The sequence below is a fragment of the Megascapheus bottae genome, chromosome 12, assembly GCF_031878675.1.
Source record: "Megascapheus bottae isolate mThoBot1 chromosome 12, mThoBot2.hap1, whole genome shotgun sequence".
NCBI classification, from domain to species: domain Eukaryota; kingdom Metazoa; phylum Chordata; class Mammalia; order Rodentia; family Geomyidae; genus Megascapheus; species Megascapheus bottae.
In genome coordinates, this window is record NC_143520.1 from 48,110,646 (window position 1) to 48,136,475 (window position 25,830).

The 25,830-nt window shown below is 42.8% G+C and overlaps 1 protein-coding gene across 1 annotated transcript in view; it reads left to right on the plus strand.

Moving 5' to 3' along the window:
- The window catches only part of Steap3 (STEAP3 metalloreductase), a 71,746-nt gene extending 53,302 nt beyond the window's left edge, over positions 1-18,444 (plus strand). Inside the window, exon 5 of the mRNA XM_090342944.1 lies at positions 18,367-18,444. Coding sequence (XP_090199070.1) covers positions 18,367-18,399 — 33 coding nt within the window. The 3' untranslated portion in view covers positions 18,400-18,444. The remainder of the gene's footprint in view (positions 1-18,366) is intronic.
- The last annotated feature ends 7,386 nt before the right edge of the window (positions 18,445-25,830 follow it).

Genomic DNA, 25,830 nt, shown 5'->3' on the forward strand with positions numbered 1-25,830 from the left:
GGAAATGGAACTGTGGTTCAACTAGTAGAGTTTGAGCCTTGGGCAAAAGTATAAAAACTTAAGGAATGGTGCCCAGGCCTTGAGTTTACACCCCAGGACAGGTACCAGAAGATAAAATGTTGGGAGCCAGAGTGGAATCAAACTGTACCTTGACCTGCATCAGACGATGGCTTTATTGTCGTATTGCTTTCTGGCCCTATTCTATGTAAATGACCTGAGAATTACCATATGAATGTAACACCTGGAGGTTCCCTGGGTCAGGAGGAGGGAAGAAGGGGGAGTGAAAAATAAACCGGCAGTCTCGGCAGTTTTTGCCTGGACTGCAGACATCCCGGACCCGGTGTGTCTGTCTCTCTTCTTTTTCTTCCTGGTCCTTGTCCCCTATTTCAGGAACCCCAGTCTGCGAACCCTGGTTTGCTGCCGGTTGGCCCCGGCAATAAAATAAATGAAAGAGAAACAGGCACAAGAGGACTTTTGCCAACGGTGTTGGTGACAGAGAGGCAGTGCCATGGTGAAGTGATTAGGCCCTATTCTGTGCCATCAATGTGTGCCTGGCATGCAAACAGGACAGGTGGTGATGCGTAGGGTTTGCAGAGCTAAAAGCATGGCTAGTAGATAAACTTATCCCAGAATTCCTGTGGAAAAGTCAAATCCCAAGATGAGTTAAGGTACTCATGATGAATAAGACGTGGAAACTTGCCCCACCAAATATCAAGATGTATTTTAAAGCTATACTAATGAACACAATATGGTATATGTACAGGAATAGACAGAACAGAGAACCTAAAAACAGATGCATGCAGGGATGGAAATTTGAGACACCATGTTTTATTGATTTTTCGAGACACACTTTTTTGCATATTTTAATTTCTCTGGAAGTTCTTCCCACATTCTTCTCACCATGATCTATTTGCCGTTACATACTTAGTTGGCATAGCTCACAGTGCTCAGACAAGACTTTCCCGCCAGTATTCTTGATCCTACTTCACCCAACAAGCGCTTTCAAGAACATGAGAAAATGAATTAAGACCTAGGAAGCCAGCTTGGGCAGATAAATCCAGTAGATTCTTTCGCTAGTGGTGATGGTGGTTGTAGGGCTTGAACTCTGGGCCTGGGCATTGTCCCTGAGCTCTTCAGCTCAAGGCTACCACCCTACCCCTTGAGCCAAGCCCCACTTCCCATTTTCTAGAGGTTAATTGGAGATTTCGAGTCTCAGGTCATTTTGTGCCTCGGCTGGCTTTGAACCTCAGATCTCAGCCCCCTGAGTAGCTAGGATTACAGTGTGAGCCACCACACCCAGCTAAACCCAACAGAATCTTATCTCCAGTTAAGCCAGACAAGCTGGAAGTGGTACTATGGCTCCAGTGGTAGAGTATCAGCCTTCAGAGAAAAGCTACAGGACAGCCTCCAGGTCCTGAGTTTAAGCCATAGTACCAGCACACACACACACTTATCAACAGCATAGAAGAAACTTCCAGAAAAATAATCATTAGAAAGTACTCCAAAGCACTCTTTTGAAAGCCCTGTCTTAGAAAAAGAATTGAATCACTGATACATGCAATAGTTCTCTGCAAAAAAAAACTTTATATGGGCCCAGAAGAGTCATTCATTCATATTCCTTTCTGGAATAGGCCCAATGGCTCATGCCTGTAATCCTAGCTACTGCAGAGGCTGAGATCTGAGGATTGAGTTGAAAGCCAGCCCCGGCACAAAAGGACCTGAGACTCTCATCTCCAATTAACCTATAGAAAATGGGAAGTGAGGCTTGGTTCAAGGGGAGGGTGGTAGCCTTGAGCTGAAGAGCTCAGGGACAGTGCCCAGGCCAAGTTCAAGCCCCATGACCCACAGAAAGAAAGAAAGAAAGAAAGAAAGAAAGAAAGAAAGAAAGAAAGAAAGAAAGAAAGAAAGAAAGAAAGAAAGGAAGAAAGGAAGGAAGGAAGGAAACTACAAAGGTCAAAGAACTCCATGATGAATGAAATCTGAAGAGCAGTCCACCTCTTTAGGTGGAGGTGGACTGAAAATGAGAATGAGCCATCCCCTCTGAGGTGATAGAAATTGATATCAAATTATTGAGTGTTTGTAGATGAATACACAGATGAGTGCAAGCTGTTTGGTATGTGTAACTGAAAAATCAACAACCTGTTTACTTAAGATCTGCACATTTTAATTGTCTGGTTACTGAGCTTCAAAAAAAGTTAAATAGTATATAACAACAATGTTCTTGCTAAATCCAGGTTGTTTGTATGTTCGTTTTTGTGTTGGTCTTGGGGTTTGAATTCAAGGCCTGGGTGCTGTCTCTGAGGTTTATTTATTTACTTTTTTGCTCAAGGCTGGCACTCTACCACTTGAGCCACAGATCTATTTTTTCGCAATTCATTGTAGGCTTTTCTATCCAGGTGTTCTGAGCATTTAATAGGGTGAAAATATTAGCATGATGAATATAATAAATATAAAATGGTATATGATGAATATATTGTGGAATGTTAAATGAATATGATATAAAATAGTGATATAATAATATGAGAAGAGTAGAGTAATTAAATGAAATACAGAAATAAAATGAAAGTAAAAAATATATTGCCTATACAAACTTGTACTTAAAGGCTTATGGACCTGGGACATAACTATGACATAAGGACACATATGAGTGTAACCATAGGAACAGACAGGAGCCTGGCTTACAAGATGTACTATCATAGGAGCCCACACACCTGGGCAGAATAGATAGAGAAATAGCTAGAGCAAGCAACCAGTACATCTCTGGGCACCACTGACCAAGGGCGTAACCAATCCAGACCAAGCAAGGACCTAGGCATAAGTAATCCAAATCACGCACAAAGGAGTTTGGGCCAGAAAGGAGCAGGCCAAGGACCAATAGAAACCAAGGACCCAGAATGCAGGACTGCACTTCTGCTGGCCTTAAGCCGGACTGCGGTTCAAGGATATTTGGCCATGCAGAAGCTGCTCCTTGCCTGAGAAGACCAATGAGGCCCTAGACTCGGGCCCCGGAGCTCACACCACGGCGGGACTGGGAGCTGTGTCTAACATCTGACCTGCAGCCCTGTTCCACTTCAGAACTAAGAGATGTCAGAGAGGTGAGTCCAGTGGGTGTGCTGGATAGGCAGATTAGGAGTAGGCAAGTTAGGACTAGAAGATCGGAACTAGAATATAGAGTCAACTCTGCTGAGTTATGTTAGATGAATAAACTATGTTGCATCATATTATCTGCCTATGGGTGAAATAGTTCACCTGATCACAACACCGGGCTTGCTTCAAAGCTCAGTCATCAGATCTCAGCCTCCAGAATAGCTAAGCGTAAAGGTGTGAGCCACCAGCCAAATCAAAGTTTTATCTTCTGAGGAAAAGCATGGAGCCAATCATTCCAAGTCCCAAATGGAACACCAATGGACATGACAGAGGACGGCCCGGAGATGAGCTAGCTCTCCCTACCAACACAAAAACTAGCATTACATGGTGAGACTCAGCATTTCCTGAACTCTGGAAATGAATCCAATGGTTACAACAGTCGAGCATTTATTCATGGGAACTGCTGAATCTCAGTAAAAACAGAGATTTGGGCATTTTGACTTGTTCTGTTCCTGTTCCTTGCTCTGCCATACTGTTGCTCTGAAAAACAGGCATGGAAACTACCAGCCAGGCAGCCACTGAAGAGCCTGAGAACCAAGTGGAGTTCCTCAGGGCCTCACACCCTCAAAACTACCATCACTCTGTGATTGTTCTCTGGGGACCTCAAGACTGTAATACTGTCTTTATTTGACCTCTCAGGACACCCAATGAAAAAAGACATTTCCTCGAGACCTGGTGCTGTTTTCTTCTTCCTTCCTTCCCTCCCTCTTTTCCTTTCTTCCTCCCTCTCTTTCTTCATTGGTTTTTGTCACCAGGTATTGATCAAGTTGATCATACTGTCCTGGAACTTGCAATCCTCCCATCCCAGCTTCCAAAGTAGGTGGAATCACAGGCATGTACTACCATTCCCATCCAGAGACATCTGGAAAGCAGTAACAAGTATTATTTAACCTTGGGATTACCAGAGCTGCTGGCCTCTCCCGATCCTTTTTTTCCCCTCTCCTTTTCATCACCTTTATTCCATCTCTCCTCCCCACTCCTTATCATTTCAAAGAATATTACAGCAGAATTGACTGTATTTGCTTTAAACTCTAGGCAACTTGAATTGTATCAACAAGGAGTTATGTTAATTGTACCCATTAGATGAGGACATATTATTCAGCAAGGAAAGAAAATGACTATTGCTCCAGCAAAACTTCAAACCATAACTTGGAATAGGAAAAAATATAAGTAACAGAATAATGTATGCTATGTGATACTAATTGTGTAACCCTCAGAAACAAAGCAAAAACAATGACCTGTTGTGTAGAAATATGTATGTATGTAATTTTTTTAAAAAAAAAAAACAATGTTTCAAGGAAACACAACTGGTAAATACACATTTAGGATAGATTATATACTGTTTGGGATATGCTTTTTATAATGGCCAGAAACAACTGAAGATTAAATATTATTTTTTAAGCAAGGGAGTGATGAAGCCAAAGTTCAGGATAGTTTTTATTTCCAGGGGAGTAAAGGGTAGTAGGAGCTGGAGAGTTTTTTCTGAAGTTGTATGGTAGGCTCATGGCATACATTTTATTGCCATGTTTCACAATTTACAACCATGCCTTCTATGAAGAGTTTATTGGATTTATATACAAAGAAAATTTAAATGTCCTCTTTCCCTAGCCATTCATTCAGTCAATCAGCAAATGACCTGCTGTGTGTACAGACACACAAACGCTGTTCGTTTGTCCTAGGTTCTAGGACAGAGTGAGGAATAAAGACAATCCCTTCTAGGATAATGAGGGGGCTGTGTGTAGCTTGCTCCCTAAATCTGCAGAAATTAGAAGCCTGTCCACAATCTGAGCCATCGGTTGAGGGTAATTAGGGGACATCTTCTTGAAGGAGGAAATTTGAAATTAAGATAATCAAGGCAGTCAGTGGGAGACAAGAGAAAGACACCTCACTTGGAGTGATCTTCCTGCCTCAGTCTCCTGATTAGCCGAGTCTACCAATATGCACTATACCACAACACCCAGCTTCATTTGTCTTAAGCACACGTTCCCTACATACATGCGCCCCTTGCACACACATACATGTACAAAAACACACAGGGTTATTCCAAGTTCACGGCTTCCCTATGTGTGGATGTTAAAATTCCCTCTCATTTTCAGAGATAGTTAAACTTTGTTACTGTTTAGCAAAGTATTGTTTTATTTTTGGTGTTCAGGGGTGGTACTGTGGCTTACACATCTCCACGAAATTCAAGTGTAGAAACCCTTCCATGTTGCAGTGCTGGAACATGCCTCATTGTGGGGTGTGTAGGTCCTGGGATGGGTTCTGAGGAGTGGGTCGACACCTTTGTCAGGGAATGCTCTAGCTCTTGGGGGAGCTTGTCTTCCTTCTCTTTCATAGTCAACTTGTCCTTCCATTTTTTGGCCCTGAGGCCCTCACCCGAGGCCTGGCAGATGCAGCTGCCCCATTTTTTTTCAGCCATCAGAACTCTTTTCTTCATAAATTGCCCAGTCTGTAGGGTTGGGTTAAGACAGAAACCAGATTAAAATAGTTGTTAATATAAAGAACTGACAACTTAGGACAGACCATTAATGGCTCATGCCTATAATCTTAGCGACTCAAGCGGCTGAGATGTGAAGAGCATGATTCAAAGCCATCCTACGGAAGAAAAGCTGATGAGACTCTTATCTCCAGTTAACCAGCAAAAAGCCAAAAGTAGAGATGTGCGTCAAGTGATAGAGTGCTAGCCCTGAATGGAAAAGCCAAGCATGTAAGTGCAATAGGCCCCGAGGTCAAACTTCAGCATTCATACAAAATAATAGTAATATTAATTAATTAATTTTGAAGTTTAAATTTATCTACAATTAAGTTCTAAACTTAATTTACAATTAAGCGCTAAACTGAATAAAGATTTGTCAATTTTTAAATGGTGACTATCTTACTGCTAGCTTATCCTCAATGCAGTCAGCTGTTTTTACTCCTAGCTGAGGCTGTGCTGTGGTTGGAGGCATGGCTAGGGGTACAGCTGTCACTCACTGAGCCTCCGTCCTCTATCTTAGGGTGACCCAGCTCTCACCTGAAGGTGATTCTGGGTGACAGCCTACAGCCACTCTCCTCCGTAAGGGTGTCTGAGCTGGCTGGTCTTTGTCTGCATTTATGCCTTTAGCCCCTGAGATGGAAGGCTAGGGAGGAAAACATGTGGAATGCTGGCCACCAACCCTCTGGCCTGGTAACCCAGGGTAGAACGAGCCCTGGGCCTCCATCTCTAAGATGAAGGGGTTGTTGAGAAGGCAGAGCTCTGTCCCTGGAGAGCAGGTGCCACACAGCCAGCCACACATCGTTCTGCAGAATCAGTAACATGCCGGAACAACAAAAAAAATGGGAAGGGAAGATTAGAAAATAATCCAGATTTCATAGCACAGCGTGTTGTGATGAAATGTGGGCAATCGGGTGAAAGTGCTAAACCCAAGTCACCAAACCCCATTTCACCCTTGCAAAACCTTCCCTCGAATCAGGAAGTGGAGAAATGCAACGACCATCTCCCTTCAAACCCTCTCCCTTCAAACGTTGGCTGGATACTCATGGTGACACCCAGAAGAGGCTTGGGGCAGAGGCAATTGAAGCTAAGCGGCAAGCATCCTCTGGCGCCCTCTTGTGGTGGTTCATGTCATGTGCTTGGCAAGCACGCTTTAACACTGCTCCAGCCCTACCCAGGGCTGCCACCTCCTCTCCCCTACTCCTGGGCACTGGTCCAGGCTCTGCATTGATTCCAACTTTCTCTTCCCTCCATGATTCTTCCTTCTTGCCCTCAGTTCTCCTGATCCTCTCTCTCCCCCTTTCTCTTACCCATGTTGATTTCCAGTTTACCACGTTCAAAGACCCAGACTGAAGATCTTTCCTGTTGGGAAACTGAGTCATGAGGGTATTTTTGAATAAAGAGCAAACAGCAAATGACCTCAGAAGACCAGAACAACTATAATGGAGAGCTGAGGAGGGATGCCATGGTGGCCTTAGGAGAGTCAGGACACATCAGGCTGTGAGTAGGGATGAAGGGACTTAGGTTGGATGGATCCTGGGTGCATGTGGCTGGAGTAGAGAAAGTTTTGGGATTCGCTTTACAAGTTTGTGGTTTGGGTCTGAAGTAATTCAGGCAGAACTGGTTCCAGGAGGTGCCTGTTGTGCAAACCCGTGGAATAGGTTCTAGCTCAGCCAGGTGTGGCCTTCGAGGAATTCAGGTGCCTGTGGGGGGAGGGAGGACTTTCACATTTTCAGGATTACAGATTCCCAGCATTTCCTTCTTCATACCATCCAATTCAAAACTCAGAACTGGGTTTTGACAATGTGACTGGAACATGGGCCTTCCTTCCTACAACATCCAGAAGACGGTGCACGCTTGATGGCAGGATCAAATGACACAGACCAGCCAGGACATGGAAGAAGCTAGTGCCCTGGCCTGCCCATCAACGAGAAGGAAATACCTTCAGCAACCATTTCCACGCCTCCCCAAGGCCACATCCTTTATCTACTCCAAACCCTGAGTTCCCCAGAAACTGCTGTGCTTTCAAAGTCAGTTTTGTCCCCCCTCCGTCTTGTAAGCAGAAGGCCTCCCCTGGCTGGTGCACACTCCAGACAGGAAGCAAGCTGCAAGCTCCATAGACAACGCAGTGTTCATACCCCATGAGGTAAGAACAAGCAGCCCAAGTTCACCAGGGATGAAATGTGCTCACACACAATTACCCAGAGCCACAGGGCTTGGGAAGGGCAGAAAGTTTTTCCACAGCAGGGCTCTGATTCTCAGGGCCTCTTCCTTAACTACCACAGCGCTAAGTCATTGTATAGGATCCCCAAGAGACCTTAATGCATGACTGGGCCAAATTTCCTTTTCCACAGAATACTGACCTGCATACTGCAACTGTATAGGAATACTAACGTACATCAGCTTGTGTTTATTTTACATTCTCTCTCTATATCCATCTATCCACCCATCTATCTATATTGCCTGTGTATGTGGGGGTGGGGTGGGGGGGTATGCACACACACCAGTAGTAGGGCTTGAGTTCAGGACCTGGGAACACTCTGTTAACTTTTTTGCTCAAGACTCATGTTCTGTCACTTTAATGACAGCTCCACCTTCGTCTCCTCCTCAGCTTTCTGGTAGTTAATTGGAGATTAGAGTCTCATAGACTTTTCAACTCTGACTGGCTTTGAACCTCAGTCTTAGATCTCAACTTCTCTTTTTCAATTTAACAGTTAAAAAATCCTCTCATATTTACATGGATAAGTCTTTTCAAGAAATGTAGTGAGGATATTTGGCAACAGAATGTGAATGCATAAAAGTTGTTTTTAAAGGATGTAACCCATAATTTCATGTGAATAAATATAGGTTTGATTATCTACAGGTCGTATAATGTGAGAAACCTAACATTTGAACTCAGACTCTGTATTACAGGTGATTCGCAGCCGATTAACTGATCTGAACCTTGGTTTTCTTAACTATAATCCAGGGAATGTAAAATCTATATGCCATCATCACAGAGATAAGAACACAGAAAAAAACCCGCCACTGTGCCCACAAAATGTCATTCCCTTGCTATTTCTTCCTCATGTCTCCTTCCACGGGGAATATGGATTTATTTACATGTTCTTACAAAACGTCTCAACAATGGAAAATGTGGTCAAATCCAGATCACACACATACATATATAATAAAGTTATACCTATGATGCATAAAACCCTTTGAAAAGAATGACACAGTAACTGTTAGCTGACATTTTATTGAACATGATATAGTACCACAGCCTCAACACAAAGTGACCTTCACTACTTCTAAATGTCTTCCTTAGTTTTACTGCAACAAATCACACAAGGAAGACCTTCATCAGGGTCACAGCACCGGGCAGAGCCGGTGTAGACTTGTGCAAGTGTCTCTGGGGACACTGGAGGGAAGTCTCAGTAACTGTCCTCTCCCCCCGCCCCCCCCCGCCCAGATTCATCCTGTCTCCTTCTTTATGTGTTCAGTCCTCTGCAGCTTGGACATTTCCTCTGTCTTTTGTGTCCCATCCCAGCCAACTCAGGGCAACAAGTGAATTGTAAGCAGGTGTTGCATATCCAGCATTGTGTCCGAGCACACAGAGAATATAAAAGAAGCAAAAATTGTGTCTTGGCTGTGAGGCACACACATTATCTTGCCAAGCAATTTGGGCAGCAGCTATTATCCAGGTATCAGTGCTGGTATCTAGCTTTCTTAATATAAGTTTCAGAAAGCTCAAGAACTTTTAGAAGAGTTCTACAACACAACAGGGAAGGCTAATCCATTCAATCATACACAAATAAATAGAGCCAGACATTTATTAACTCCTAGGTTCGGGCAGGTAGGGAAGGTTTGGCAATAAAGATGACTTGACCTCCAAAGTTAAGGAGCCCCATCTCATGGAGAAAGACCAATCTTTGTGTGTGTGTGTGTGTGTGTGTGTGCATGTGTGTCAGTCTTGGAGCTTGGGCATTGTCCTTGAGCATTAGTGCGCAAGGCAGGCACTCCATCACTGGGGGTACAGCTTTTGGGCAATGAATTGGAGATAAGAACCTCAGGGACTTTCCTGCCCAGGCTGGCATTAAACTGAGATCCTTAGATCTCTGCCTCCTGAATAGCAGGAATTACAGGTGTGAGCCATGGAGCTTCCAGCTGAAAAGATCAAATCCGTGAAAAGACAGGTAGGATTCCCCTCTGGGGCCCATTTCTTTGGAGAGTCTTCCACTTTCATGCCTTTCCTTTAATTTTCAAATAAACTCCCCTGCTGCTGCAAACAAACCAATAAATGGATTGGCTATGGATACAGCCCAGTGGCAGAATGTTAGCCTGCAGAAGGCTATTTAATCCCCAACAAGGAAAAGAAAAAGGCAAAAGGCAAAGCATTGTCCCACTCCCTGGCCAGCTCATAGAGGAGAGAAGAGTCCAGTGTGCTGGCCACGAGCCTGTAGTAGGAGAGGGATATGACCTTTGGCATCACCTCCTAAGCAGAATGCAAGACTGGTGGAAGGTGGGTGGAAGAAGTCTGAAGGACAAGGCAACCTGATAGGCTCAGAGGGAAAATAGGAAGTGCGGAGAGAGAATAAATCAAAGAAGTCCCCCGAGCCCTGTCCGTAGGTGCCTTTTATTCCTGAAAGAAATGGAGCCACCAAATGGTTTTAAACAGAGAAAGACAGAGTAAGACTTACATTTTTTTTTTCAAAGTTCTTCTGGCAGCAAGCAGGAAGGTTGGGCCCATGAGTAAGATTCTACAGGGAAGGACACCAGACACCAGATAGTGTCACAGTGGTCAACATGAGGAATGAGGAATGAGGAGGAAAGAGCAGGGTGGTGGTGGAAAGAGGAGGGCGGGGAAGGCTGGGGTAACGTTAATTCCAGCCATTCGAAGCTGGCTCATGCGGAAATGGGGTACCAGCAAGAAGAGAAAGACAAAGTAGGCTCTCATCTACTGCAGCTACATTTGGCTTGTTTCTGATGCCCCGGGAAGGAGAGAAAATCTCCTTGCCATGTGTACTGTTATAGGCAGGCTCTAGGGATTGCTAACTCGGTAAACTTGGACAGGCCACCATACCTTGCACCTCATTGGTGCTCATGAACAGAGCTCCTACAGTTGATCCTCAAGGTCCATGGTCTCCCCCCGAAGGCAGGTAGAAAATATTTGAAAGAAGAAAATGGTCACTGTACTGAACACAACAGGCTTCTTGTTCTTGTCATTGTTCCATAATCACTGTTTCTATAGCATGTACATTGTATTAGGTGGTACAAATACTGTAGAGATGATTGAAGTAAATGGGAGGGCCAGGCATTAGTGGCTCGTGCCTACAACCATAGTTACTCAGGAGGCTGAACTCTGGAGGACTATGGTTCAAAGCCCTGGAAGAAAAGCGCATGAGACGCTTATCTTCAATTAACCAGCTAAAAGCACGATTGAACACGTGACTCATGTGGTAGAGTCCCAGGTAGGAGTAACAAGCTGAGTAAAAACAAAGCCCCGAGTTCAAGAGCCAGTACTAGAAAAAAATAAAAACTACAAAGTATTTGGAGGGTGTGTGTTGATGAAATGCAGGTCACCTGCCGTTTTGTATATGGGACTGGAGGCTCCTTGGGTTTTATAAACCGTGGCAGCCCCTATACTTCCTGAGGGACAGCTGTGACTGTGTGTACTTAACAGGGCCAGGCACAGTGGGCTACCCACAAATGCTGCCTGTTATGCCACAGCCTCTCTTCTGGAGGCTTTGCCTTTCCTACAGGGCCTCCTGGGCTTTGTCATGGGACAAATAAATATGGCTTTCATTGCTCATGGAAGGACCACACAGGGTGAATGACCACCAGTCACCAGCTCAGCCTCCACCGGATCTGTGACCCACTTCTCACTCCCTGACAGGAGAGAGACCCAAGATACACCTGATGCCCCTGTCAGGAGAGAACATATTTCATGGTTTCAATCTATTCCAGTTATGGGGGCTTTTTGATGAGCAGACATAGTTGTGTGTGTGTGTGTGTGTGTGTGTGTGTGTGTGTGTGTGTGTGTGTGTGTGTGTGTGTGTGTGTGCATATATACTGGTACTGGGATTTGAACTCAATGCCTGTGCTTTCACTTGGCTTTTTTGCCCATGGCTAGTGTTTTACCACTTGGTGTTCTGCCTTCAGTCCAGCATTTTTCTGGTTCATTGGAAATGGAATCTCAGGACCTTTCTGCCTAGGCTGGTTTGTACTTTCTGTTTTCTGCTTTGAGCTTTCACTTGGCTTTTTTTGTGTGGGGGGTAGGGCAGTTCAAGGGTGGTCTACTATTTGACCCATATCTCCAGTCCAGGATTTTTCTAGTTAATTGGAGATGGAGTCTCAAGATTTTTCTGCTGTGCTGGCTTCAAAATCTCCATCCTCAGATCTCAGCCTCGTGAGTAGCTAGAATTGCAGACGTGAGCAACCTGTACGTGGCTGTCAGACATACATTTTGGAAAGGAGAAATCTCAGGTTTTGTTCAGTGAGAATATGGCTTCTAAGGTTCATGAATGAGAAATCATGCTTGTGCAAAGATCTTAGGATCTATTTTGATTGCCTAAGGATTCCTCTGAGGGAGTTTTTCAGTGACATGAAGGTCTGTCACTTAGAAAGAAAAGTGCTTTTCCCAAAGGCCACTCCAGAAACCAATAAAATGTTTCCTCACTTCTGGAGGAAGAGGTCAGATCTGGATCACATTCTGTGGGTTTTGCTTCTGTCTCTGAGTTTTGTTTTCTTTGGTTAGTTGTTACTGCTTTGAGTCTTGGGTGTTTTCTTTTCTGTTGGCTTTTGGTTTTTGTGTTTTGCAGGACTGGGCATGGAGCTAAGAGGCTCATGAATGCTAGGCAGATTTTCTACCACTGAGTTATATCCTAGCCCTGTTTTATTTTTTCATTTTTAAATAAACCATTCTTACTTAAATTCCAATGCCATATAATAAAGGAAGTGCTCCTCAGTTAAGTTAGGAGAGTAATTTGGACCACATGTATACACATAGACATGCATGTATTATCCTCCCACACTGGGAACTAATGGTCCTCAAAGTTCATTAATGGGGACAGAAATCAGAGCAGCGGTGTCTGGCGAGGAGAGGCATAGAAAGACCTGAAGGGGCATGAAGGGGAGTCCATGGAGATGCCACGGAGATCATGGGAACTGACTACACACTGACGAAAACTCAAAGAACTAAACCCACAAAAGCATTGCCTCCTCTTGTATATAAGTCATTCTTCACATTTTGAAAAGGAAGAGAGAAACATGCAAACAGATCTCTAGCTCAGCATGACTGAATGACCTGTTCATCTCTTCCCTTTTCTCTGGAAACCCACAAGGATAGGAATCAAGGGTAATACAGCATAAACCTATGATGACCAAGAGTCCCGGAGGAAAGAGAGCAGGCACAAGAGAGTTGGTGGGGTTTGTTTGTTTGTTTGATCTTTCAGTGTAGAGGATTGTGCCCAGGGTTCCACGTGCACTAGATGAGTGCTCTACCGCTGTACCATATCCCCAACTCCTTGATGCCATTTGTGAAGCTGGGAAATGGTTAGTCAGAACTGTCAGGGTAGAGAGCTAGGGGCCTCCTTTTCTGTGCCTCCCCCTTACCTTCCCAAAGACAAATTAACAACTAAGACAAAAGAAAAGAACAATTGGGCTGGGAGTTTGGCTTAGTGGTAGAGTGCTTGCCTAGCATGCACGAAGACCCAGGTTCGATTCCTCAGTACCACATACATAGAAAAAAGCAGGAAGTGGTGCTACTCTCAAGTGGTAGAGCTCTAGCCTTGAGAAAAGTCCAAGGACAGTGCTCAGGCCCTGAGCCCAAGCCCAGGACTGGCAAAAAAACAAAAACAAAACAAAAAACAAAAAAAAAGAAAAATAAAAACAACAACAGTAAAATTTTCATTTTCATTTCATGGAGTCCATTTTGATAAATATTATTTTATAAGATCATGTGCACATAGCTATTGAGCCTTCTTCTTTTCTTTAGTTATTGGTGGTATAGTAGTTGGCCACAATTAATTTTACTTGTATTTCTAGATCTAGTGCTGTTGCTATTGTAGGGGTTTGTTTTCTCCTCTCTGTGTGGTGCTGGGGACTAAGAAGATCCCCATGTAAAATTAGAAAAGGGCCGGGCACAGTGGCTCACAGACATAGCCAGAAAGAAACCTCCGCCTATCATATTTTAGTTACATAGCAAGAGTACAGAACAAAGAAAGAATATTGAAATCTTCAAGAGAGAAACAAAGCCAAACCTACTAGATTAGTAGCAGACTTCTCAGCAAAAACCATCAAGCCAGGATTGATGTAGTTCAAGTCCTAAACCAACTGTCAACCCAAACTAATACAACCAACACAGTTATCGTTGAAAACTAAAGAAGATAACTTGAAGGTAAAGATGAGGGGGGGAAAGTAGGGAAGAACATATTGATTAAGATGTATTGCACTCATAACCTGACTTATGGAATTGAAATATCTTTGTATAACTACCTAATTAAAAAAGGCGGTGATACCAAAAAGTTGAAACATGTTTTGTCAAAGGCAGGTAAAGCCAAAGGGAAGGAGGACAGACAAATGAAAAGGGACAGGGCACACAAATACAGTCATAACATTCAACGTACAAATGTGAAAATGGAATCAGATAACTTGAACGGATGGAAGAAGTAGAATGAAGGAGTAAGGAGAATGATGATAAGAATGACACTGCTCAGATCCATTGTGCTCATAAAATGACATGTTACACTGAAACTCCTTTGAACTCAAAGATATAAAATAATTAATTAATCAATGGCAAAAATAATAACCTTCCATGGTAAGTATAATCATGACCACTAAACCAGCAATACAGAAGAGATAGTTAGAAGAAATATACACAGAATAAGAGCTCAAGAAAAAATAAATCTCATTAAGAGAACAGATAAGCAAATGGAAAGAATCAAACATCATCAACTCAGTAAACTAGCAAATCTCTAAGTTGAAGCAAAAGGAAGAAATTAGTGTATATGTCTCGATAATAAAAACAAATATATATGGTCTTAACACTCCATTAAAAGATACAATCTGGCTGGGTGCTAGTAGCTCATGCCTATAATACTAGCTAGCTAGGAGGCTGAGATCTGAGGATTACAGTTCAAAATCAGCCAAGGCAGGAAAATCTATGAGACTCATATCTCCAATACACTAAAAAGAACCTGGAAATGGAGTGTGGTTCAAGTGATAGAACATTAGTCTTGAGAGAAAAATCACAGGGCTTAAATTTAAGCCCCGAGACCAATATAAAAAAAATGCAAACTGGCTGAATGGATTTAAAAATAATATCCAATGCTTTGCTGTCTGCAAGAAAGTCACCTTGCTGGCAAAGGCATAAAGAGTCTGAATATGAAAGAATGGATGAGGATTTTTCCAAACAAATGGGCCCAAAGGAAAACAGGAATAGCCATATTACTATCTGTAAAAGGATATGTCAAGCCAAAATTAGTCCAGAAGAGATGATGAAAAAGATTAATACATATTAATTAAAGGAATCATCCATCAATAAGATGTCAAAATGATAAACATACATGTACCAAATATTGATGTACTTTTATTTTCATAAAACACTACTAGAACCAGGCATCAATAGCTCGTGCCTGTTGACTTAGGTACTCAGGAGGCTGAGATCTGAGGATCTCATTTCAAAACCAGTAAAGTCCACAAAACTCTTATCTCCAATTAAGTACAAAAAAAAGCTGGAAATGGAACTGTGGCTCAAATAGTAGAGCACAAGCCTTGAGCATGAACCGATAATCCTAAGGAAGGAGCAGCATCAAAGCCCTGAGTTTAAGCTCTAGGACTGGCATGAGCACGTGCGCACGCACACATGTCCACACGCACGCACACGTGCACACACACACATACACACACACTATTAGACGAAAAAATGGATAAGCCCAGATAACATAATATATTAACCTAAGTCTCACCAAAAGATAGGTCATCCAGGGAAAAAAATGAACAAAGAAACTTCAAAGCCTAATTGTACAAATGGACTCAACAAATATCTAAGAATCCTCCACCTAGTTCCTGTGAGATACTTAGTCTTCTCAGCAGTCTATGGCACTTTCTCCAAAGTACATCATGTTTAGGCCATAATAGAAGTCATAACAAATACCAATAAGCCTGAAATAATTTCTTATATCATAGAATGGGCACTAGGTCAGGCAAGTCCTGCCCCATAGAGTTCAGGACAGGAAAAATTTGGAGAACGGGTATTAAGAAGAGGTTGGCATATGATACACTGCCTTCTCATTCTCAATGTTTCCTCTTTTACATAACCAAGTCTCTCCTTAGCATCTTCATCTGGAAGTGACCTGTAGCTGTGGTTCAGACATTGAACAGCTAAGGAACACTGGCTGGGGATACCAAGATTCATCTGAGCTCTGCTGTGATCCTACCACCTCAGACCTTCTCTTAGTTCCTGTTCTAAGCAACCTCTGCCCTCTCTGCTGTTGGTGAGATCTGAGCTGACCCAGGTAGACACATGGAGACACAGCTCTGCATTGTGTCAGACTGACTTTCCACCTCATGGTTACCTGAGAGTGAAGTTTCTTCATTTTTAAAATAATAGATAAATTGAACCTGTAATCCTAGCTAATTAGATGAGGACTGTGGCTGAAAATAGGCTGGGCAAATAAATTTATGAGACTGTTATCTCCAACTGTCCCGCAAAAAGCCAGAATAAGAGGTGTGGCTCAAGTGGTAGAGCATCTTCTATGAGTAATAAAAGCGGACCAAAAGCTCCAATCCTTGAGTTCAAGTCCTAGTACTGGGAAAACAGAAATAATCTAGAAACAAACACAGGATTTTGAACACTACACAGAGTTAGTGGCATTCCCAGTCCTTTGAGAACATCCAGCCTTCAGGAGGAAAAGAGAATCACCTCCTCCTGCAAAACAGTTCCTGCCTCCTGCAGTCCCCTTCACTGTCCTAGGCTTACATCTCCAGACTCCAATGAGAGCTTCCAAGGCCCTCCACAGATTCCCTCTGAGGTCGGCTGGGGAAGAAATTCCACAGCTCATCCAGCCCAAAGGAGGCTGCATATGCCACAGTGTCATGGGAGCAAAGAGCACGACTAGCTCTAACAGAGTGTCTACCAAAACATGCTTCCTGCTTCTGGTGACTCCCCTGTAGTCCTTGCTACTCAGGAGGCTGAGACTCTGATCTCCAAGTAAACACCAAAAAGCTGGAAGTGGTGCTGTGGTTCAAGTGCTAGCCTTGAGCACAAAAGGAGCCAGGCCCTGAGTTCAAACCCTAGGAGCAGTGTGTGAGCATGCACACGCTCGTGCGCACACATATGCATACACATACACACACACACAACTCACACTCAGCACACAAGCAAAAGAATTTTTGAAAGTGTTAACTCATTCTTGGTATGCCAGAAATAGAAAGACATGAGGTTGACTTGCAGGTAGACAAATCTGCCTATTGATTATCATGAAGAAATGAATCACCAATTCTGCCTCCACACCAGTCAGGCCTTGGAAGATTCTGCTGCCACCTAATGGCCAATGGTTGGCAGATGCAGTCTAGTTCAGATCTAGTTGCCTCCTGAGTGAGGAATAGTGGAAGGTGTCAGATTATAGAGAATCAGCTGCTATGAAAGAGCTGGAGATAAACAGTTGGCTTATATATATCAGCTGGTACTTAGGCAGAGATCTAGAAAACTCAAACTGCAAAACTTGCCTTTCTTTTTTTCCCAATGATTATATTTTTAGATAATTTCTGTACCAGTTCATTCTAGCACCCTACCCTAGGTGAGGCAAGTCATGCCTAAAGAATAAAGGGATGGCTTTTGGAAGGAGGCGTAACTCAAACAGTAGAGTGCCAGTCATGAGCAAGCAAGGTGAGCAAGACCAAGACCTTAGTTCAAGTCTGGTATCAGTAAAGGGATGACTTCATTCTTACAGAAAGGAAATTTAAATTGTGCTGTAAAGGAGCCCATTAGTCCTATTTGGAAAATATTCTAAGTAGAAGACAAGAGACATGGAAGAGAATCCTGTGACAAGCAATGGGCTGAGGGACAAGACACCTGGGGAACAGAAACAGGATGGATTCTTATATAGCAACGTTTATTTTCCTAGCTCCCAAAGGCATCACTGGACTGTATTGCAAAAGCAGATAGTCCATGGGGTAGAGTGCTTGCCTAGCATGCATGAAGCCCTGGGTTTGATTCCTCAGTACCACATAATCAGAAAAGGCCAGAAGTTGTACTGTGGCTCAAGTGGTAAAGTGCTAGCCTTGAGCAAAAGAAGGTCCTTGAACTTATGATGAGACAAAATCCCCTCTAAAACTAGGAGAAATAATCATTGAGTCAGTTCATTTTACTAAAGTCATGGCAATTCTGTGAGGTCAGGATCCTAACCACCAGTTGACAGAGGAAGAAGCAAGCCCTAGAGAGGCTGAGCAGTCACCCCAGGCCAGACCTCTTAGCTAGTGCCAGCGTCTTCTTCCACCCCATGGCTGTCTGACTGCAGAGCCAGCATTCTTTCCTTCAGCTCACGCTTGCTCAGAGCAAACAGAGCAAGGCAAATAATTCCAATGCATGCAAAACTGCGCCATTTGCCTTTTCCAATTTGTATAATTTTAAATGTCACCACCAGTTCACTTCTAGGTCATTTTTTTTTAACAAGCAATTTTGCTTTAAGGCAAGTGGGGGAAAGAATCTGCTGTAATTTGTACAGCTGTAAAGCCACTATTCTATTTTCTGCTCTGCTTTCCAGGGACAGTTCAAAACGAAACAAATGACAATCTAGGACACTTATCTTGCCTGTGGTGAAAATCTACCACTGTGCTTTGCTTCCTACCTGGGAGATAAAGCCCTCACCAGGCTCTGGATCGCCTCTGGGCAGACAGCACAGCACAAAAGCAGTGAGATGCTTTGAAATACAGGGACACCCACTACAGGCTACGGACCAATACAAACAGACTTTGAAGATCCTGGTCTCTTGGTCCTCAACTCCAGCAGAAATTGAAGCTCTCCTGACTGCTTCCCACCTTGTTCCAGGGCCCAGGCTCCTTCACTTACAAATCTGATGACTCTTTTGAAAGGTATGTTTATTGTTATTGTAAAGGTGAAGAACAAAGGGGATACAGTTGTATAAATCAGGTAATGAGTACATTTCTTGTTGAACAGTGTCATCCATTTCCCTTGCTTTGTTTTTCCCTCCCATCCCCTCCCACAAGTTGTAAAGTTCATTTTCAATGGTGTCTGGTGAGTATCACTGTTACATTTGTTCATCCTTTGTCCCATCCTTTATGCATCTCCTTCACCCTTCCAAAGACAGATGAACCGACACACAAGGGGTAAAGAAAACAAAAGGAAAAAACCCTCTTGTTTCCATTTCATACAGTTCATTTCAATAAATATTATTTTACATAATCATAATAATATGCATAAACCTATTGAGCCTTTGTGATCCTCTCCTATGAATATCCTCCTCTGGTCTCATTGTGTGAATGTCTAGAGACATGTATAATTTATCATGTCCAAGTATAAAGTTTATCCAATCTATTTATATCTCCTAGATCTACTTGGCTCTGAGGTGAACAGGAAGAATCTGTCAGGTTTTGCTTTAAAATTCAAATAATCTCCCAACTGTGAGATGGTGGCTTATGCCTGTAGTCCTGGCTATTCGGAAGGCTGAGCTCTGAGGATCATAATTTGAAGCCAGTCAAGCAGACAATTCCCTGAGATTCTTATCTCCAATTAACCAGCAAAAAAAAAAAAAAGTGTAGGTGTGACTTAAGTGGCAGAGTACCAGCCTTGAGCAAAAGGAACTAAAGGATAATGCCCAGGCTGAGTTCAAGCCTCAATACCAGTACCAAATAAACACATACATGCATAAATAAAGCTAGCAAGTAATGAAACAGTGTGGCACAGGGACTAAAAGTCTAAAAGAGGGATGATGGCATCAAGTTCATGACCAGGACTTACAGAAAGAAGGAAAGGGCATGTACAGGAAATTGAATGAAGTTGCTGATTTGTGCTGCATGGAATTTAACACTGATAGAACTGAGATCTTTCCAGAACTCGTGCCAACCATGTCAGAGAGGAGGGAAGAAGCCCGCCCTTCACCTGCCCTCGTTCTATGGAGAACAGCCTCAGAAGCCCTCTGATCTCTGCTTTGGCTCATCACAAGCTCATTGTCCATGGTGGTACTTTTCCTGTTAGTAAGAATAATGCTAAAATAAGGCGCAGTCTCCACAGTAGCATTCCCCAAACAGTCTTCTTTTACTCATTTCAAAAGAGTCCCTATGACATCACCTGATACCTGGAATAGATTTTCTCCACCTTAAACCTCACTGCCTTTGAATGCATTCTTGACTGAACACTCACACAGAACGAGCGTCACAAGCAGAATTGAGAAAGTAACACTCACCACAAAACGACAATTGTGCTGCAGTATGACACACATCCTGGATGTTTCTTTCCGAATTATATGATCCTCTCACTGCTTAATAGTTAAATAAAAATGAGCCTCCAAAGGCCATTATCTGAACTCTTATGCTCATGTTTTAACCCAAAATGTACATTTGGGGATCGGGGACCAATATCAGGTCTGATTCATGGAACAAATGTTATCTCCTTTGATAGAAAAAGATGTCAATGGCACATCTTCCTCCTCCTCCCCCTTGCCTGAGCCTCCCAGAGATTCTGGAGACACCAAATGTAAGAGAAGTAGGCCCTTGGGTCTCAGGTGCATGTGGAGGGTGACCATGAGATGTGGGCACTGTCCAGCCTGCAGAACCCCAAGACACACTGCCTGGATGATGGAGATGGAAAGAGTAAGCTTAAACCAAGTAAGTGGGCTGAGAGTTTGGCCTACTGGTAGAGTCCTTGCCTACCATGGATGAAGCCCTGGGTTTGACTCCTCAGTACCACATAAACAGACAAAAACAGGAAATGGTGCTGTGGCTCAAGTAGCAGGGAGCTAGCCTTGATTTAAAAAAAAAAAAGAAAAAAAGTGTACAAGGACAATACCCAAGCCCTGCGTTCAAGCCCCAGGGCTGGAAAAAAACCCATACAAGTATTCCATTATTTCAGTTGCCTTTGCTGATCTGATTACTCAGAGCCCTTCTCCAAACCCACAGGCTCACCCAGAGCAGAAGTTGTGTGGACTGCTCTGTCCACTGGAGAAGTCCAACAGTCTAGAAGACCTTGCTCCAAATCACAGGCCAATCCACTCTCCTGCTGTCCCAGAACCTTCAACACTGGTCCAGATACAAATGGAAAGAAGGGCTGGCCTGGCTGGTGGGCAAGTGCTCTGGCACAGGTCGAGAGCTCTCCTGAGCAGGGCACATGAGAGGTGAACATAAAGGGTCACCTGCTCATAGTGCGAGCTGTCTTCTGGCCCAGGGTTCTCAGCTCCCTGTGATGTTCCAAGTGCCTCAGGCTCCCAGGCTTTCAGTGTGGCACAAAGTGGGTCTGAAACCAGCAGACACCTACCAGTTCTTTGACTTTCCAGATTACAGATTCAGAGTGAGTGGCTTAAGATCTCTGAAGATTAGGGTTTTTTTTTTTGTTGTTGTTGTTGTTGTTGTTTTTGTTCCAAAATGAAGCTGTAGCTGCTTCAAGCTTGCTGTAAGCATCTTCAAGACATGTAGCTGGTATTCTTTTTGTGCCAGGCCCTGTCTGTCAAAATCCTTGCAGAGCAACATGTCATTTGTCTTTCAAAGTCTATGAGGTTATTATCATCTTCTCTGTGGGGAAACCAAATTTCCTCATTGCTCTGTCACGAATCTAATGTGTGCATTAAACGAACAGTGATTTGTCTGGTACACTGACATGATATAGAGACAGACAGATTGACTTTTTGTGTGATATAGATGTGTATATGCATGTATGTGTATATGCATGTATGAATATATGCATATGTGTGAGAAAGGGGGAAAGGGATGGGGGAGAGATCTGCCTGCTTCTGTTTCCCAGTTAGCTAAGATGATGCATACATAATACCATGTCTGGCTGATTGATTTATTCACATTCACACACACACACACACACACACACACACACACACACACACACACTCCATCATCGGCCCAAATGTGTTTAACTTTATACAGCTTTTACTTGGAAACAAACTTTTCCTTTTTTTTTTTTTTGCCAATGCTGGGCTTGAACTCAGGGCCTGAGCACTGTCCTTGGACTTTCTCAGGCTAGCGCTCTACCACTTGAGCCTCAGCACCATTTCTGGCTTTTTTCTATGTATGTGGTACCAAGGAATTGAACCCAGGTCTTCATGCATGCTAGGCAAGCACTCTACCACTAGGCCAAACTCCCAGCCCCAAACTTTTCCTTTTTTTTTTTTTAACTCTTCCTTAAATATGTACATATAACATCTCACATATCTAATACACTATGTATTGGCCATATCATATATACATAACACATATGCTGCTATGGTCTTTATGTGAGGCTAGAATATCCAGGAGGAAAATGCATTTACAGAGAGTACTTCCTTACACACAAAAATACTTATTTTGTGCTTTTTAAAAAGAAAGTAGGTCAAGCACCAATAGCTAATGTCTATAATTCTAGCTACACAGGAGGCTGAGATCTGAGGATTATGGTTCAAAGACAAGCTGGGTGGAAAAACTGAGGTACTACTATCTCTGATTAGCCCCCCAAAATGTCAGAACTGGAGGCATGGTTCAAGTAGCTGGTTGTGAAAAAGCCAAGCAAGAGCTATAAGACCCACTGTTCAAGCTTAGTATCAGCACAAAATGAAGATAAATACAAATGTTATCACATTTTATGAAAGAAATTCTTCATAGTTCTATCCACTAAGATGACTCAGACTTAAGCTAGGTGGTACTTCACACCTGTAATCCCAGCTATGTGGGAGACATAGGTAAGAGAATCAGTCTTAGGCTAGCTGGGACAAAAAGCACAAAATTGGGACTGGAGGCATGGTTCAGGTGGCAGCGCATCAGCCAGTCAGTGAAACACTTAGATGCTGAATTTGAGTCCTGGTCTTGGACAGGATGGGGAGGAAGAGAAGGGAAGGAAAGGGAAGGGAAGGAAAGGGAAGGGAAGGGAAAGGGAGGGGAGGGGAGGGGAGGGAAGGGAAGGGAAGGGAAGGGAAGGGAAGGGAAGGGAAGGGAAGGGAAGGGAAGGGCACTGAGCCCTGAATTCAAACCCTTGTACCACAAACAAAACTATAAATGAAAGGCTCTATGTTAGGAAATGATTCAGATGTTGTTATTGTTTCTGATGAAGTAGGAATCTAGATACAGATATGCCATAGTTGCTGGAGCTTCTCTATTATCATTTCACAGTTTTCCGCGTGCTTTTCTGTTTGAATGCTCTAAGAATTCCCTTCAAATGCCTCCTTGCACCGACATGAGACAGTTGTTTGGGAAGGATTCTAAGAACTGGAACGTCTGGGTTCATAGGCTATGCACCGTTGACATTTCAATCCATAGCACCTTAACTGCTCGCCAAAATGACTATTTCCACTCTGATTACAGTCCAGACCCATCATTTACCACTAAACCATTTACTTCTCAATTTGATCACTTAACACAGCATTCTATTTTCAACTAGATTTCCAGGGAAAACATGATATACAGCTTTTCACATCACACACAACATATGAACTTTTTATAGACTATTGATTTTTGTTATGGTTTTTTTGAGTGTCATATGATCTAGAAGCTAACCTTTTTTCTATTTTATATGTGCAAGTAGTGTCTCCCAGTCTTTGTTTATAATTCATACATTGGTTGGAAATATATATGGATTATAATATATATATATTTTAAAGTAGATATTCAAATATAACTTCACATAAGTACACATACATACATCGATGTCAAATTTGGCAAATTCTAGCATTCACATGTTAATGCCTACTTTCTATAGTTAGTTCATAATTTTTATGGTTATTTAATAAAATGGAAATTCAGTAAATAATACACATTTTTAATACCTGCCCAATGTGCTACATGCCTTTCTCTTCTCCATGGACAGTTAATACTAGCAATATTATATGTCGAGTTTCCACATACATTTGACACTTTCCACACTATCCTCTTGATATATTTCATTATCATCATCAAGCTACTTTGCTTACTATAAATATACACTATATTGTAACATTTCATAAACAACTCTCCCCTAACTTCTTTTTGTTTTCCCAAGTTAATCTTAGTTATTCTTGTACATTTTTTTTTCCTTGTTGGTTGTGGGGCTTAAACTCAGGACCTGGGTGCTATCTATAAGCTTTTTTATTCAAGCTAGAGCTCTGCCACTGAGTCATAGAATCACTTTCAGTTTTCTGGTGGTTAATTAGAGATAAGAATCTCACAAGCCAGCATCCACAGCTCATGCTTGTAATCCTATGGGGGCTAAGATATGAGGATCACGGTTCAAAGCCAGCTCAGGCATGAAAGTCCATGACTCTTATTGTCAATCAATCACCACAAAACCGGAAGTAACACTGTGGCACTAGCCTTGAACTGAAGAGCTCAGGGAAAAAGTCAGGCCCAGAGTTCAAGCCCCACGACTGAAAAGGCTATCATGCCAGAGCTGGTCTCAAACCATGATCCTCAGATCTCAGCCTCGTGAGTAGCTAGGGTTACAAGTGTTACTTTTCCAAATAAACTTCAAGATCCATTTGGAAAATCCCATAATCAAGCTTCTTTGGGATTCAGAGTTTGATCAGTTACAGACCAGGTACCTGGTACATCTTCCATCTCTCTCTGTACTTTGGTCTCTTGCAACCCTCTAATAACACTTTATAGCTTTCATGAGCACTTCATTGTAGGCTTGTTATCTAGCACTCCTTGTCCTAGTTCTTCTAATATCTTGTCACTTGATTCCCTTAGCAACCCTACTGCCTGCAGATGAATGTTTTGTCTCCTCCTTTCCACTGAGACCTGCAGAACAACACTGAACAGAATCAGGTCCCCCTTGTCCTAGCCATACCTAACCGACTTGTGTAAACATCCACTAGCTAATTTTCTGTGATTAGCCATCAAGTGAAAGGCATCCCTACACATTACTAATTTTTATTCATACACAGGGGCAATGTCATTAAATGCTTCTTTGACATCTACTGAGGCAGTTTTTCCTCTTTAATCTATAACTTGTATAAATTACATGGGTAGGTTTTCTAATTTTAAACTCATGTCCCATTCCTGACAAAAGTCCTTTTTAGCCATGGTACATTTTAATTCTTTCTTATCTTTAGTTATACAAAGGAGTTACCATCCAACAAATCAGTTTATAAATACAAAGCATCCTAATTGGCATCATTCCTTTCATTATTCTCTTCCATCAGTTTTCTAAATTTCATATTATATGCATTGAATTCTCCCTTCCTTCCTCTCTAACCTTTCCTTTTAAATCTGAACTTATAAGTAAAACTAATTATATAATTTTTGTGATAAGGACAATGCACCAAATGAATATATCTAAATGATGCTATGTATCTATATATGTAAATGGCACTGTTTATATAAGAAAATATACAGGTAAATACAAGCTAATTTCAAAAGATAAACCTGTATATAAAGTGAATGCGAAATCAACAAATGAATGCATAAGAAGCTGCTCCTTCATCTGGGGTTACCCACTGGGCTAGAGCTGACATCTCCCTTCCTCCCCTCTTCCCCACACTGGCCACAGCCAGGCACTATCCAGGTCCCAAGCATTCTGTCTTCCCTGGGAATCCACGGGGTAGAATGGTAGAGGTCAGAGGATTTTAAGGAGAACTTGGCTCCACCCCCAATCATCTCATCTGAAAGGTGAAGTGCTACCTTCAAGCTGGAAGAGCTGTGGTCACGGTGACGCGCTTGCTTCCTTGGCCTGGGTCTAGAGGAGGTCACAGACGAGCACCCTCAAGGTCGCCTCTCTCCTCATCCTCCTTCTGTCCCTGCCGTAGGCCAGCTCTCTGGTCAACCTTCGCCTTCTCTGTGACAATTGTCATGTGTCTTTTCTGCCATCAGGACAGTCATTTGGGCTCATTTTCTAAAACACAAATCAAATCATGGGATTCCTGTGTTTAAATCTTACCCCTGCCTCCCAACTACACACCAGATAAAGTTCCAAGTCACCGATGTGACCGACAAGGCCTGGCTCACCCATCCTCCAGGTCCTTACTCCTTCTGGTTCTGTACTTTATCCTCTGAAACCCCAAACTGGTTCAGTGTTTTGCCTTTGCACACACTATTGCCTT